Genomic DNA, 15,346 nt, shown 5'->3' with positions numbered 1-15,346 from the left:
GTGATAAATATAGCATATTATTTGTTATATTTAATTACAATGATTTTTTAACATAAATATAACATATTATTTGTTCTTATCAACTTTAATTTCATCTATTGTTTTATCACTTCTTAGGATAAAGTTGTGTTGTTCTTTGTGGATTTTTTAATTTATTTTAAACTTTCTACGTTTGATAATTAGGTTTGAATTAAAAAAAATCATATCCTATTTCCTTACAACCATTAATTCTATTTTGTTTTTAGTATGGTAATATAACACGTTGATTAATAATTCTATTTTCAATAAGATTTAAATTTTATAACAAATGGGACTCTAAAAATATATATCCTAAAAAAAAAAAAAAAAAAATCTATCTTATATCCTTATTGCTTCAACCATCAATCTCGTTTTTTTTTTTTTTTCTTTGATTCTATTCATATGACGTTTCTTTTTTTTAATTCTATTTTTTTTTAGTATGGCAATATAACACTTTTTTTAACAATTATATTTTTAATAGGATTTAAATTTTATATCAAATGGGACTCTAACAGTATGTATGCTTTCATCCACCAAAAAAAAAAAAAAAAAAAAAAATTAAACATAGGAAAAAAAACATGCAAGTTTTATCTTTTTTTCCTTTTATGTTTTTTTAAAGAAACGTAGGAAAAAAAATGAAAGTTCGATTTATTTCTTTTACGTTTTTTTATCTCTCTTTTTTATTTAAATTATAGCCTTAGGTAATTCTATTCTATTGATTTTAGGCTTTGTGTATAACATTTTAGATAAACACAACTGTTATAGTTGTAAATGAAATACCATTTTCTTTCGTTATTTAATTTGTCATATTTATCCAAAAAATATGTATATATCTATTTTTAAAATTTAAAAATTTATTAAAATTTTTGTAATTTTGTAAAGCCACACGACGCAACCACGGCGTCTAATATTAACTTTTATTATATATATAGATATATATTTTCGCTGATTAGTAATTACAATAAGTATACGTAGATCAGGGCGCCAAAAAAAAATGGACAAGTCGAAGTTTGGCAAGAGATATGAAGGCAAAGTGGCCATTGTCACAGCTTCGACTCAGGGCATCGGCTTCTCCATTGCCGAGCGTCTTGGCTTGGAAGGTGCCTCTGTCGTCGTCTCTTCTCGCAAACAGGTTTGTGGTCGTGGGTCACCCCTCAATTTTCGATTTTTCATTCATATTTTTGGGTTTCTTCGCTTTAATTCATCCGGGGTTTCTCAATTCTAGCCAAACTTGGTTTCTCTTTTTCTTCTCTTATGTTTCATTGTCATTGATCTGAAATTTCTGAGTTTTATTTTGTTTTGGTTTTGAGGAAATGAATTTTTATCTCAGCTACGCATAAAGTTAGCATCTGGTTTGGTTTGGTGGATAATGTAGGAGCTGAATTCATCCGGGGTTATTGAATTTAACTCATATTTGATTCCTTGTACGCTCTGGTTGGTTGCTGAGAAACTTGTGGAAAAGAAAAGAAAGGAAGGAAAGAAGAAATAGAATGTCATGTTTTGATTATGAAAGAGGAATTTGGATTTATTTTTCCTTAGTTGCTTTTATAAGTGGATAAGTCTCAAGTTGTTTTTTAAGCAGATATATGATGTTGATTTACTTGTTGACCTGTGTGTGGTGAAATTGATACAGAACAATGTAGATGAGGCAGTTGAAAAACTCAAAGCTCAAGGAATCGAAGTGTTGGGTGTCGTTTGTCATGTGTCAAATGAACAACAAAGGAAGAACCTCATAGACAAGACTGTTCAGGTGAGAAATGAAGTTGAATAGTTGACCTTTATGTGAATGACCCTAGAAAAAGTAAATGAATGTAGGAACTTTAGAAAGTGTGAGTTTATATGGTTTTGCATATGGTTTATGATATGGAATAATGGAAATCAGAAAGTTCAACAGCTGGACTCAGTTGATTTACTCGATCCCTTTTATCTCGTGATTAGTAAGTAATGGGGAGGCTGTATTATGTTAAAAGGCAGTAATTTGCTTGGCATTTAGCCATATCTTAACATACATGTTTAATTGTGATTGTTGCTTTCCTGGTTCTTCAGTCTTTATTTCTATCTATGTGTCTATATTATTTTTGAAGGGAATAGATTTATGTTTTAAGTAAGTTGCTTTTACTAATGTTGAATGTGGTTCTATTAGATAATTTTAACTTAAAATTTCATTTGCAGAAATATGGGAAAATAGATGTGGTTGTATCGAACGCAGCTGCTAATCCTTCTTTTGATGACATTTTGCAAACTCAAGAATCTGTCCTGGATAAGCTTTGGGAGATAAATGTCAAATCGTCCATCCTTATTTTACAGGTAATTTCTTTGGAAGATTCTTCATTGTAATGGAATAATGCCATTGTGTGGCATCCATGGGCATTAATACTAGTTAAGGGTTGTCAATGGGCTGGGTCGGGCTGGCCCGGCCCATTTTTACTTGGCTCAAGGGAACAATGGACTGGGCATAATGGGCTATTAACTGGTTAACGGGTCGGGTCGGGTCGGGCCAAAAGAGAAAACCCCAACCCACGACCCTACCCTTGGGCAATGCCCATTTTGTCTAAAACGGGCTACGCTACTAGGTTGGGTCTAATGAGCTACCAATGAGATTGTATTAGCATATTATTTTATTATTTTTATAAAGAATCATTTTTTATAAGGGAATAATCAATCTTTTTTTTTAAAGGAAAGAATCAAAGAATTTTATACTTAATTACAATTTTTTTTTACAATCAAATCAATTTAATTTTTTGTTTTGTTTGATGGAAACTTTTTTTTTTTTTTTTATTAAGGCTTCAAATAGTTTTTTATTTTTATCTTTAATAAAAAAATATAAAATGGTTAATTCAAATTTGCTAGACTACTAGAAAAATATATATTTAATAAACTAAATTTAGCACAATTACTTTAAGTATCTTAGTGGTTAGGAGAGTTCTCTTAAGAAATTCCTCTACAATATCTCAAGATTAATCCTTCATACACCTCCTATATATTTTTGCTATAAATTCTAAGTTATTGGACTGGGCAACGGACTGGGCTACTGGGCTAGCCCACCGGGTGCCCATGGGCATAAAAACTAGCCCACGGCCTAACCCATTGGGCTAGTGGGCTACCCATGGGCCTCAATAACAACGGGCCGAGCCGCCCATTAACACGATAGGCTACCGGGTTTCTAGGTCGGGCCGTGGACCATGGGCTATTTGATGACCCTTAATACTAGTTTTATAATATGTTTAAGTGTCTTACCTATTTTTCGTTCTTTTGGATACTGTTAGTGGTGTACAGTAATTGTTGGCCTTTACAACCTTTTCATTATTGTCTCATAGTTGGTAGATCTTCTCTTTGCAGTCTTCATGAGCTGGCACTATTAGTATGATTTGTAACGTTTGATACTCACTCCATTAATTTTATAGGATGCATCTCCTCACTTGCAGAAGGGTTCTTCAGTGGTTATTATTTCCTCTTTTACTGCCTACCAACCACCAGCTACCATAGCTATGTATGCGGTGACTAAAACAGCCCTTCTTGGGCTTACGAAGGTATAACTTGGTTCATTATTAGTTCTATATTCAAGAATTTCACAAATCATGGATATCTTCTTTCCTTGTTTCCTTCAGGCCCTTGCAGCTGAAATGGCACCAAATGCGCGCGTAAACTGTGTTGCTCCTGGTTTTGTACCAACAAGGTCTGCCGCATTACTTAGAACAAATGATGCTTTTGTAAGTATAAGTCCATCCTTTAATTGCGTGACTGACCTTGCCCATTTCACAAGATTTTGAGCATTGCTGCATTGACCTCTGCAATGAACTGAATACTGGTTTTATTTATTGTAGATGAAGGAGATTGAGCAGAGGACTTCACTTAACAGGCTTGGTACCACACAAGACATGGCTGCTGCCACTGCCTTTTTGGCATCTGATGATGCTTCTTATATAACAGGAGAAATTCTAGTGGTGGCGGGAGGGTTGCCTTCTAGACTCTAGATCCCTTTCTATATGGCTATGTGTTGTCTTCTACCGTTCTACTCATAGAAACCCTTCAGTTTAATACTTGTTTCCAATGTAACAATTAAAAAGAAAGAATTTTTTTTTTTTTTTTTCCTTTTTACTTTTGATGAATAAGAAACTTTATTCAAACAAAGCAAAGAATCAAATACAAGCAGCATTTACTGCAGACGATTTTCAGGCAACGAACTATGTAACAAAATAGAAATGAAGAAAGAAAAGATGTGTGAACACACAGAAAGAAAAGAGAGAGAAATTGAGAGAAAAGATAAGAAACTTTCTCTAATTCTTGTATTGAATGAATCTGTACACTTATCAAGCTTATATACATCTCTGAATCTAAATACCCAAAACAGAGTGCAACGGAATAACAAAAGAATAACAGAAAAATAAGGGAGCTAAGAGAGTTAGTTACAAACACGTGCAGGAGTTAGTTACAGCACACGTGTGATATAATCTGAGTTAAATACAACTAAGACTACATGCCGTTTAACTGCTCTTCTAAGTAGACTTTGCAGCTTAGCTTGTTTGTGGTGTCGTTTTACTCTTCTTCTCAATCTTCTTATTCTCTGATCCTTTCTTCTTAATTGTCTGATACTCCCCCTCAAGATGAGACTCAGAACTATGTATGTTTAATACATTCATCTTGGAAATTAAGAACTTCAGCTGCTGACTGCATAATGCCTTGGTAAACAGATCTGCTAGCTGTGTATGTGTAGGAGTGAAGAATAAACGAATCACCTTTTCTTGTACCTTGTCTCTAACCAAATGGCAGTCTACTTCTATGTGTTTTGTACGTTCGTGGAAGACAGGGTTCTCACCAATATAGATTGCTGCCTGGTTATCACAGAAAAGCATGCCCGGTTGTGGATGATCAACTTCAAAATCCTTTAACAGAGCCAACAGCCAAGTCATTTCACAAACACTTAAGGCCATTGCCCTATACTCAGCTTCAGCTGAGGATCTAGAAACTATGGATTGTTTCTTAGACTTCCATGAAATCAATGAGTCTCCTAAAAACACACAAAATCCAGTAGTAGATCTTCTGGTATCTACACAAGAGGCCCAATCTGCATCCGTGTAAGCCTTCAAATGCAAATCTGATTTTGATGATAGGAGAATGCCTTGGCCAGGGCATCCTTTAATGTATTGCAACACCTTGTAGGCTGCATCAAGATGTGGCTTTCTAGGCTTAGCCATGAATTGGCTTAGTTTATGAACTGAATAGGTAATATCTGGTCTTGTTATGGTTAGGTAAAGCAGCCTTCCAACTAACCTCCTATAAACACCCAGATCAGTCAACAATTCTCCTTGAAATTTGCTTAGTTTTAAGTTTTGTTCCATTGGCACTTTGCTGGGTTTGCAACCTGTCATTCTAGCATCTTTAAGAACCCCTAATGCATACTTCCTTTGACATAATGAAATTCCTTTCTCTGATCTAGCAACCTCAAGACCAAGAAAATATTTCAAATTACCAAGGTCTTTCAACTTGAACTCCTGATTCAGAGAGGTTTTAAGATCTTCAACTGCTTGAATATCATTACTTGCAATTAGAATGTCATCAACATAAACAAGCAATGCTGTGAAAGTCTGATTGCACTTCTTAGTGAACAAGGAGTAATCTGATTTGGATTGCTTGAAACCATACTTTAAAATAGTTGAAGAGAACTTGGAGTACCACTGTCTTGATGCTTGCTTGAGACCATACAAAGACTTGTTAAGCTTGCAAACTAGGTTCTCCCCCTTGTTGTGAAATCCCTGAGGTAACTGCATATAGACTTCTTCATGGAGATCACCATTAAGAAAAGCATTGTTCACATCAAGTTGGACCAAATGCCAGCCTCTCACAGCAGAAATGGCAAGCAGAGTTTTGACAGTAGTGAGCTTAGCAACAGGTGAAAATGTATCAGTGAAGTCTAAGCCAGCTTGTTGAGTGAATCCTTTGGCAACAAGCCTGGCTTTGTATCTGTCCAAAGAGCCATCAGCATTGTATTTGACTCTATAGACCCATTTGCACCCAATGGCCCTTTTATGAGGAGGTAAAGGTGTAATAGACCAGGTTTGATTGGCCTCCAAAGCAGCAATTTCAGATGCCATAGCATCCTGCCAATTAGAATCTTTGATTGCCTCATGGTAAGATGTAGGTTCAGGTATGGCAGAGATGAGGGAGCAGAAATGTGCATAATTGGAGGATAATTTGGAAGAATTAAGGTATTGAGACAAGGGAAAGAGGATACCTGACTTGTTGGCAGAAAGGGAAGGTGGATTAGCAGTAACAACTGTGCTGCATTTAAAATCTGTTAAGTATGCAGGTGGTTTAGAGAGTCTGGATGACTTTCTTAAGGGAATAAAAGATGGAAGAGTTGAAGGAATGATAGGTTGGATAGGTTGAGAAGGTGAAGGATCTGCAGAATTTGTAACAAGGAATTCTGCAGAATCTTCAACAGGTAAGTCTGCAGAATTGTGAACAAGTGAGTCTGCAGGAGCTGAAACTGAGATATCAATAGCTAAAGGAACATCATGATTGGAAAGAGTATCAGTGAGAGGAACCTGAGGGACATAAGAAGAAGTGCCAGAGGTTTCAAAATCAAAGAAAGAGGCAGATGGTTCAGCCACTGAAGGAAAAAGGTGAGATAAAGGGATATTTGTGTTTGGAGAAAGAGAATGAGGCTGTGAAATGAAAGGAAATACAGTCTCAAGAAAATGAACATCCCTGGATATGAAAATTCTTTTGGTAGTCAGATTAAGTAATTTGTAACCCTTAACTCCAAACGGGTAACCAAGAAAGACACAAGGGGATGATCTAGGATCAAATTTTGATCTGTTATGGGATAAGGTGGAGGCAAAGCAAAGACAGCCAAATACCTTTAGATGAATAAAAGAAGGAGGCTTTCCATAGAGTTTTTCAAAGGGAGTTTTCTGGTTTAGAATTTTGGAAGGTAATCTATTGATTATATGTACAGCAGTCAATACACAGTCACCCCAATAGCAAATGGGAACATTAGATTGAAATTTTAATGCCCTTGCAATGCCTAAAATGTGCTGATGTTTCCTCTCCACAACTGAATTTTGTTGTGGAGTGGCAACACATGAATGTTGGTGAATGATGCCTTTGCTTGCATAAAAGTCTTTTAAGAAAAATTCAGGGGCATTATCAGTTCGAATGGTCTTAATATTTGCATGAAATTGTGTATTGATCATGTTATAGAAAGAAATCAGCAAAGGTCTAGTTTCAGCTTTTGATTTCATAAGATAAATCCAAGTGGATCTTGTGGCATCATCCACAATGGTAAGAAAGAATTTGAATCCATCATGAGTGAGCTTGGCAAATGGTCCCCAAACATCACAATGGATCAAATCAAAAGCATCATTTGAAACATGATTAAAAAAGGGAAATGGAAGCCTCTTCTGTTTTGCAATGGGACAAAGAACACAATTTTTATTGCTATGAAAATTTTGTACATCAGGTATATGACTGTGTAAGGCCTGAAACTTATTATCAGAAGCATGTTCTAACCTCATGTGCCAAAGATAAGACTTGGTAACACTAGGAATGGACATAGAACCAGATACAGAATTGACAAAAGATTGAAAAACAGACTCAAGAGTTGAAGAATCTTCTGAAACAGATTTGCAAGAGGATGAAGTGTGCAGCAGATACAGATTGTCATGTAATTCACCCACTCCAATCGTTTTCCAACAAGTAAGGTCCTGTATAAAGCAAAATTTTGATAGAAAAATGAAACAACATGAAAGTGTTTTGGTTAATTGGCTAACAGAAATCAGGTTGAAGGTGAAAGAGGGGACACACAATACATTTTCAAGTTTCAAAGTTGAAGTAACCTGAATTGTGCCTATATGTGTAACTGTGACCCTTTCACCATTAGGTAATTGAACAAATGTGGAAATGGAGCTAGTGATGTGTGTAAACAAAGATAAAGAATGCACTATGTGGTCTGTGGCTTCGGTATCCAGGATCCAAACATCAGTACCATAGGCATTCTTATTGACAGGATTAACAGCAAAAACTGAATGTTGCAAGTCTAAGGAAACACAATCTGACCAAGTATTACACACATTACCTGAAAGAGCAGAATTAGCTGAGTGCAATGCATCATTGGCAACACCAGATGTGGATGCATGATGAGAGCTGAGCATTGAGATTAACTGTTGATATTGTTCTGAAGTAAAGGGAAATGAATTGACCTGTTGATTGCCAGAATTGTTAGAATTTCCTTGATCATCTTCAGTCAAGACTTGATTGGCCATGGCCACTCTGCCCTTCTGCTTGTAACCTGGAGGATATCCTACCAATTTGTAGCATTTTTCTACAACATGTCCAAGCTTGCCACAGTGACTACATACAGGCCTCCCTTTTGCATTGATTCCTTTAGTGCTCTTGTTGCATCCTGGATATGGAATCCCTTGATTGAATCCTTGATTCTTGACTGCAAGGGCAGTTGATTCAACAGAAGGAACAGCAGTAAATCCTGAATACCTTTGCCATTCCTCTTGAATCACCAGAGAAAATGCCTTATCAATGGAAGGACTAGGCTCCATCATGAGTATTTGTGTTTTCACTTGAAAATAGGAATCATTCAATCCGTTCAAGAATTGCATGAGAGAATCTTGATGCTGGAAGGTTGTGATCTTATCATTCACACCACAGGTGCACTTTCCACATGAACAACAAGGTGAAGGCCTGAAATTCAATAATTGATCCCAGGCAGCTTGAAGATCAGTGAAGAAACCTGTGACTGTAGCAGCACCTTGCATCATAGTTGAGATTTGTTTCTGAAGCTAAGAGATCCTAGGTCCATTTGCTTGAGAGAATCGTTTCTTGAGAGTATTCCACACTTCGAATGCAGTGTCTCTGTAAATTACACTGGCAGTGAGGTTAGGAGAAACTGGATTCAAGATCCAAGAGGAGATCATTGAATTGCATTTGGACCAAGCTTGCTTCTCTAATGGTGTGATCGCCATTGATGCATTAATAGTACCATCAACAAATCCAAGCTTGCTCTTGGCATCCAAAGCCATTCTCATTGCTCTGGACCACATAGGATAATTGTCCTCTGTTAATGGTTGAGTAACCAGAATCGCACCTGGTGTTTCACCATGATGCAAGAAGAAAGGACTTCGTGGATCCTCCATCGGAGTCAGTTCTCTTTGAGAAGAGAAAACCTGAGTAGCCTGAGTAGCTTGAGTATTCGACGCCATTGAAGAAGGCTCAAGCTCTGATACCATGTAACAAAATAGAAATGAAGAAAGAAAAGATGTGTGAACACACAGAAAGAAAAGAGAGAGAAATTGAGAGAAAAGATAAGAAACTTTCTCTAATTCTTGTATTGAATGAATCTGTACACTTATCAAGCTTATATACATCTCTGAATCTAAATACCCAAAACAGAGTGCAACGGAATAACAGAAGAATAACAGAAAAATAAGGGAGCTAAGAGAGTTAGTTACAAACACGTGCAGGAGTTAGTTACAGCACACGTGTGATATAATCTGAGTTAAATACAACTAAGACTACATGCCGTTTAACTGCTCTTCTAAGTAGACTTTGCAGCTTAGCTTGTTTGTGGTGTCGTTTTACTCTTCTTCTCAATCTTCTTATTCTCTGATCCTTTCTTCTTAATTGTCTGATAAACTACTTCCTCATTCAAGAATCAAATGGGCACTCTTTTCACCTGTGGTGGTGGTGGGATTGGAAAGAAGAGGTCCAATCTCCCATTCGGGGATGAGCAGAAAAGGCCTGAAGCCAACCGTTATCAACCCTGTTGAACAACGTAGTGTTCTGGACAAGTGTCATGACTTGTTCTAGTGAAGCGGATGAAAATGCCAACACCATTTCTTTGGCAAATTTGGTGTTTTCCCGACATGCTATGAAGTCCTTATCCTCATCCATAGATTCCGTTGCTTTACCTTTTTCACTCTGCTCTGTTTCTGGGTGGGGTTGATTCGTCCAAAGGGCTTTACTTTGCCGCTTTGGATTGACTTGGAGATTCTGATACTAGGTCTGCAATAATTATCCATTACATCATATCTCACAGAATGTTGTGTATGCCCCAAGCACCTTCCTCCTAGGATCTAGGAGAAAGTATGAATAAGAAAGAAAAAGGGAAACAGGTTTAAACCCCCTTACCATAAACCAATTAGGGTCCTGGAATTATGATAATAAAAAAACAATTATCATAGAATAGATATACCTAATCCAAAGATAACACACTCCATAATTTTAGTTGATTCAATTGGTAAAGTATATTATCCTTAAATAATGCTTACACTAAAAACTAATTAAAATAATAATAATTATTAGTGTCTTGATATGATGATTTCTAGCAAAAAAACATGATGATAGAAAATATTTTATTTTCTTTCATTTTTGTTTGCTTGGGAGTGAAAAAGTGGAGAGATAGAAAAAGTGAGTTTTATAAATTTACTCATATACCCTTTTTATAAAATGATGCACAATTAAAATAAAAAAGTGACAAGCAACCCAAAAAAAAAAAAAATCACCTAAATTTATTGAAAAAAAAAATCATGTCTAATTAAACAAAAAAAAGAAAAGAAAAGAAAAGAAGAAAAGCAAAACAAAGCTCCATGCCATAGTTTCAGGAAATCAAAAACAGAAAAAAAAGGGAGGCAAGGATTGCACGTTTTTTATGTTCTTAACACATATGTTAAATTTTTTTTCCAATTGAATGTTATTTACTATTTGATATATAAACCTATTTTTTTATGTATGATTTAAGATTACAAAAACTTGAAATTTTAAACATTTAATTGAGAATATAGTTATTAATTTTTTTAAAATTTTGCAAATATAATAAAATAATGCAATCTAACAATTAATTTGTCAAGACTAATGTTAAATAGAAACAAATGAGTTCAAATGTTTCTCTCTAAAAGTGGAGAAAAAAAGTGTCACAACTCAAATTATCTTTTTTTTTTTTTTTTTTTTTTTTTTAACAATATAGAAATTTTACTCTACCTTAATCTAAGCCTATATAAGCAAGGTAGTTAATTCCGTACCGTACCAGTCGGTACGGCCGGAATTTATCATACCGGTGCCTATGCCGGTACAGAAACAAGGTAGTTTCGTTTCGGAAAATATACCAGCCTTACCAGGTCGTTTCGGCTGTACCGGAGACTTATATCGAATTTCAGCCAATAAATTCATACTGTACCGGAAAAAGAAAAGTGTTTCTTTCTCACTCTCACCTTCCATTGGCGACGATCTCTACATTCTCGACCTCAAGTCGGGGCGTGGACTGATTTTGGCTGTTGCTACTTCATCTTCATCTTCTTCTTCTTCTTCTCTCTCTCTCTCTCTCTCTCTCTCTCTCTCTCTCTCTCTCTCTCTCTCTCTCTCTCTCTCTCTCTCTCTCTCTCTCTCTCTCTCTCTCTCTCTCTCTCTCTCTCTCTCTCTCTCCCTCACTTTCTCTTTCTCGGTTTTTCTAACCTCTCAAATGATATTTAGCACGCCCAAGAAATAGACTTTACAGCTAGCATGCTTTAAAAACTCTTCAAATTGATATTTATTGATAGTTGTTACTTTACATCTAGCATTTTTTTACTTTTGCCACCAAATGAATTGAAATTTTAAAAGTCCCACGTGTGGCAGATTGGTTCTTATTTTTAATATAATATAATATTAATTTGATTGTTATTAATTTTTAATAAGTGTATCTATTATTTTTTATTGAGCTTGGATTAGAATTACAAGTTAAGAATTGAGTAATTGACAATATGGTTATATAACTTATATTTATGAGATTTAATCAATAAAACTTAAATTAATGAATATATATTTATTTATAGCGGTAAACCCGAAACAGTATACTGGTATTGATCGGTATCCGAAATATATAGTACTGTTGACCAAATCGGTATAGCCTTCGGTACGGTATTAACTTCTTTGTATATAAGTGTAAAACTCCTTACTGAAGACTTGACTTTCCACCCTTATCTCTCACGTCTTGTGAGACCAAAATGCCTAGTAGTGCAACTCAAAGTAGGGTGCGTGGTGGCCCGTGGGGCAACTCAAAGTACCTTAAACGCGCATTAACTCACAACTTGTAAATATCCGTCGGTATGTTCTCATATCATTTTTCCAAAAAAAAAAAAAAAAAAACAAACTCGGTCCCATATATATATTCACTGATTAGTAATTACAATACGAATGCGTAGATCAGGAAGTCAAACAAATGGACAAGTCGAAGTTTGGCAAGAGATATGAAGGCAAAGTGGCCATTGTCACAGCTTCGACTCAGGGCATCGGCTTCTCCATTGCCGAGCGTCTTGGCTTGGAAGGTGCCTCTATCGTCGTCTCTTCTCGCAAACAGGTTGGTGGTCGTGGGTCACCCCTCAATTTTCGATTTTTCATTCATATTTTTAGGTTTCTACGCTTTAATTCATCTGGGGTTTCTCAATTCTAGCCAAACTTGGTGTCTCTTTTTCTACCCTTATGTTTCATTGTCATTGATCTGAAATTTCTGAGTTTTATGTTGTTTTGGTTTTGAGGAAATGAATTTTTATCTCAGCTACGCATAAAGTTAGTATCTGGTTTAGTTGGGTGGATAGTTTAGGAGCTGAATTCAACTGGGGTTATTGAATTTGACTCATATTTGATTCCTTCTACGCTCTGGTTGGTTACTGAGAAACTTGTGGAAAAGAAAAGAAAGGAAGGAAGGAAAGAAGAAATAGAATGTCATGTTTTGATTATGAAAAAGGAATTTGGATTTTTCTTTTCTTAGTTGCTTTTATAAGTGGATAAGTCTCATGTTGCTTTTTAAGCAGATATATGATGTTGATTTACTTGTTTACTTGTGTGTGGTGAAATTGATACAGAACAATGTAGATGAGGCAGTTGAAAAACTCAAAGCTCAAGGAATCGAAGTGTTGGGTGTCGTTTGTCATGTGTCAAATAAACAACAAAGGAAGAACCTCATAGACAAGACTGTTCAGGTGAGAAATGAAGTTGAATAGTTGACATTTATGTGAATGACCCTAGAAAAAGTAAATGAATGGAGGAACTTTAGAAAGTGTGAGTTTATAAGGTTTTGCATATGGTTTATGCTATGGAATAATGGAAATCAAAAAGTTCAACAGCTGGACTCCATTGATTTACTCAATCCCTTTATCTCGTGATTAGTAAGTAATGGGGAGGCTGTATCATGTTAAAAGGCAGTAATTTGCTTGGCATTTAGCCATATCTTAACATACATGTTTAATTGTGATTGTTGCTTTCCTGGTTCTTCAGTCTTTATTTCTATCTGTGTCTATATTATTTTTGAAGGGAATGGATTTATGTTTTAAGTAAGAACATGCTTTTACTAATGTTGAATGTGGTTCTATTAGATAATTTTAACTTAAAATTTCATTTGCAGAAATATGGGAAAATAGATGTGGTTGTATCGAACGCAGCTGCTAATCCTTCAATTGATGACATTTTGCAAACTCAAGAATCTGTCCTGGATAAGCTATGGGAGATAAATGTCAAATCATCCATACTTATTTTACAGGTAATTTCTTTGGAAGATTCTTCATTGTAATGGAATAATGCCATTGTGGGGCATGCATGGGCATCAATACTAGTTTTATAATATGTTTAAGTGTCTTACCTATTTTTTGTTCTTTTGGATGCTTTTAGTGGTGTACAGTAATTGTTGGCCTTTATAATCTTTTCATTATTGTCTCATAGTTGGTAGATCTTCTCTTTGCAGTCTTCATGAGCTGGCACTATTAGTATGATTTGTAACGTTTGATACTCACTACATTAATTTTATAGGATGCAGCTCCTCACTTGCAGAAGGGTTCTTCAGTGGTTATTATTTCCTCTTTTACTGCCTACCAACCACCAGCTACCATGGCTATGTATGGGGTGACTAAAACAGCCCTTCTTGGGCTTACAAAGGTATAACTTGGTTCATTATTAGTTCTATGTTCAAGAATTTCACAAATCATGGATATCTTCTTTCCTTGTTTCCTTCAGGCCCTTGCAGCTGAAATGGCACCAAATACACGCGTAAACTGTGTTGCTCCTGGTTTTGTACCAACAAGCTTTGCCGCATTCCTTACAACAAATGATGCTATTGTAAGTATAAGTCCATCCTTTAATTGCGTGACTGACCTTGCCCATTTCACAAGATTTTGAGCATTGCTGCATTGACCTCTGCAATGAACTGAATATTGGTTTTATTTATTGTAGAGGAAGGAGATTGAGCAGAGGACTTTACTTAACAGGCTTGGTACCACACAAGACATGGCTGCTGCCACTGCATTTTTGGCATCTGATGATGCTTCTTATATAACAGGTGAAATTCTAGTGGTGGCGGGAGGGATGCCTTCTAGACTCTAGATCCCCTTCTATATGGCTATGTGTTGTCTTCCACCGTTCTACTCATAGAAACCCTTCAGTTTAATACTTGTTTCCAATGTAACAATTAAAAAGCAAGAATTTTTTTTTTTTTTTTCTTTTTCCTTTTTACTTTTGATGAATAAGAAACTTTATTCAAACAAAGCAAAGAATCAAATACAAGCAGCATTTACTGCAGACGATTTTCAGGCAACGAACTACTTCCTCATTCAAGAATCAAATGGGCACTCGTTTCACCTGTGGTGGTGGTGGGATTGGAAAGAAGAGGTCCAATCTCCCATTCGGGGATGAGCAGAAAAGGCCTGAAGCCAACCGTTACCAACCCTGTTGAACAACGTAGTGTCTCTGGACAAGTGTCATGACTTGTTCTAGTGAAGCGGATGGAAATGCCAACACCATTTCTTTGGCAAATTTGGTGTTTTCCCGACATGCTATGAAGTCCTTATCTTCATCCATAGATTCCATTGCTTTACCCTTTTCACTCCTCTGTTTCTGGGTTGGGTTGATTCGTCCAAAGGGCTTTACTTTGCCGCTTTGGATTGACTTGGAGATTCTGATACTAGGTCTGCAATAAATTGTCCATTACATCATCTCTCACAGAATGTTGTGTATGCCCCAAGCACCTTCCTCCTAGGATCTAGGAGAAAGTATGAATAAGAAAGAAAAAAGGAAACGGGTTTAAACCCCCTTATCATAAACCAATTAGTGTCTTGGAATTATGATAAAGAGCAATTATCATAAATCAATTAGTGTCTTGGAATTATGATAAAGAGCAATCATCATATAATAGTTATGACTTAATCCAAAGACAACACACTCCATAATTTTAGTTGGTTCAATTGGTAAAGTATATTATCCTTGAATAAGAGACTTGGAGTAGAATCATGTTTACACTAAAAACTAATTAAAAATAATAATAATAATTAGTGTCTTGACATGTTGATTTCTA

General features: G+C 35.8%; 2 protein-coding genes and 1 long non-coding RNA gene across 3 annotated transcripts; all 3 read left to right on the top strand.

The window, feature by feature from the left end:
- Window positions 1-990: 990 nt before the first annotated feature.
- Window positions 991-4,182, top strand: LOC126726982 (tropinone reductase-like 3). The gene is made up of 6 exons (XM_050432425.1): window positions 991-1,150; window positions 1,652-1,768; window positions 2,191-2,325; window positions 3,423-3,548; window positions 3,627-3,728; window positions 3,843-4,182. The coding sequence occupies exons 1-6, from the start codon at window positions 1,013-1,015 to the stop codon at window positions 3,990-3,992; spliced, it is 768 nt and encodes a 255-aa protein (XP_050288382.1). The 5' UTR covers window positions 991-1,012; the 3' UTR covers window positions 3,993-4,182.
- A 5,482-nt stretch (window positions 4,183-9,664) lies between these two features.
- LOC126726984 (uncharacterized) lies at window positions 9,665-15,095 on the top strand. The gene is made up of 2 exons (XR_007656110.1): window positions 9,665-9,736; window positions 14,665-15,095. It is a non-coding gene; the product is annotated as an uncharacterized LOC126726984 (long non-coding RNA).
- LOC126726981 (tropinone reductase-like 3) lies at window positions 12,156-14,574 on the top strand. Its single transcript, XM_050432424.1, has 6 exons — window positions 12,156-12,364; window positions 12,870-12,986; window positions 13,409-13,543; window positions 13,810-13,935; window positions 14,014-14,115; window positions 14,230-14,574. The coding sequence occupies exons 1-6, from the start codon at window positions 12,227-12,229 to the stop codon at window positions 14,377-14,379; spliced, it is 768 nt and encodes a 255-aa protein (XP_050288381.1). The 5' UTR covers window positions 12,156-12,226; the 3' UTR covers window positions 14,380-14,574.
- Window positions 15,096-15,346: the final 251 nt, after the last annotated feature.

This window comes from Quercus robur, chromosome 5 (genome assembly GCF_932294415.1).
Source record: "Quercus robur chromosome 5, dhQueRobu3.1, whole genome shotgun sequence".
NCBI lineage: Eukaryota > Viridiplantae > Streptophyta > Magnoliopsida > Fagales > Fagaceae > Quercus > Quercus robur.
Note: the sequence above shows the minus strand (reverse complement) of the source record. Positions and strands in the feature narration are given on the sequence as shown.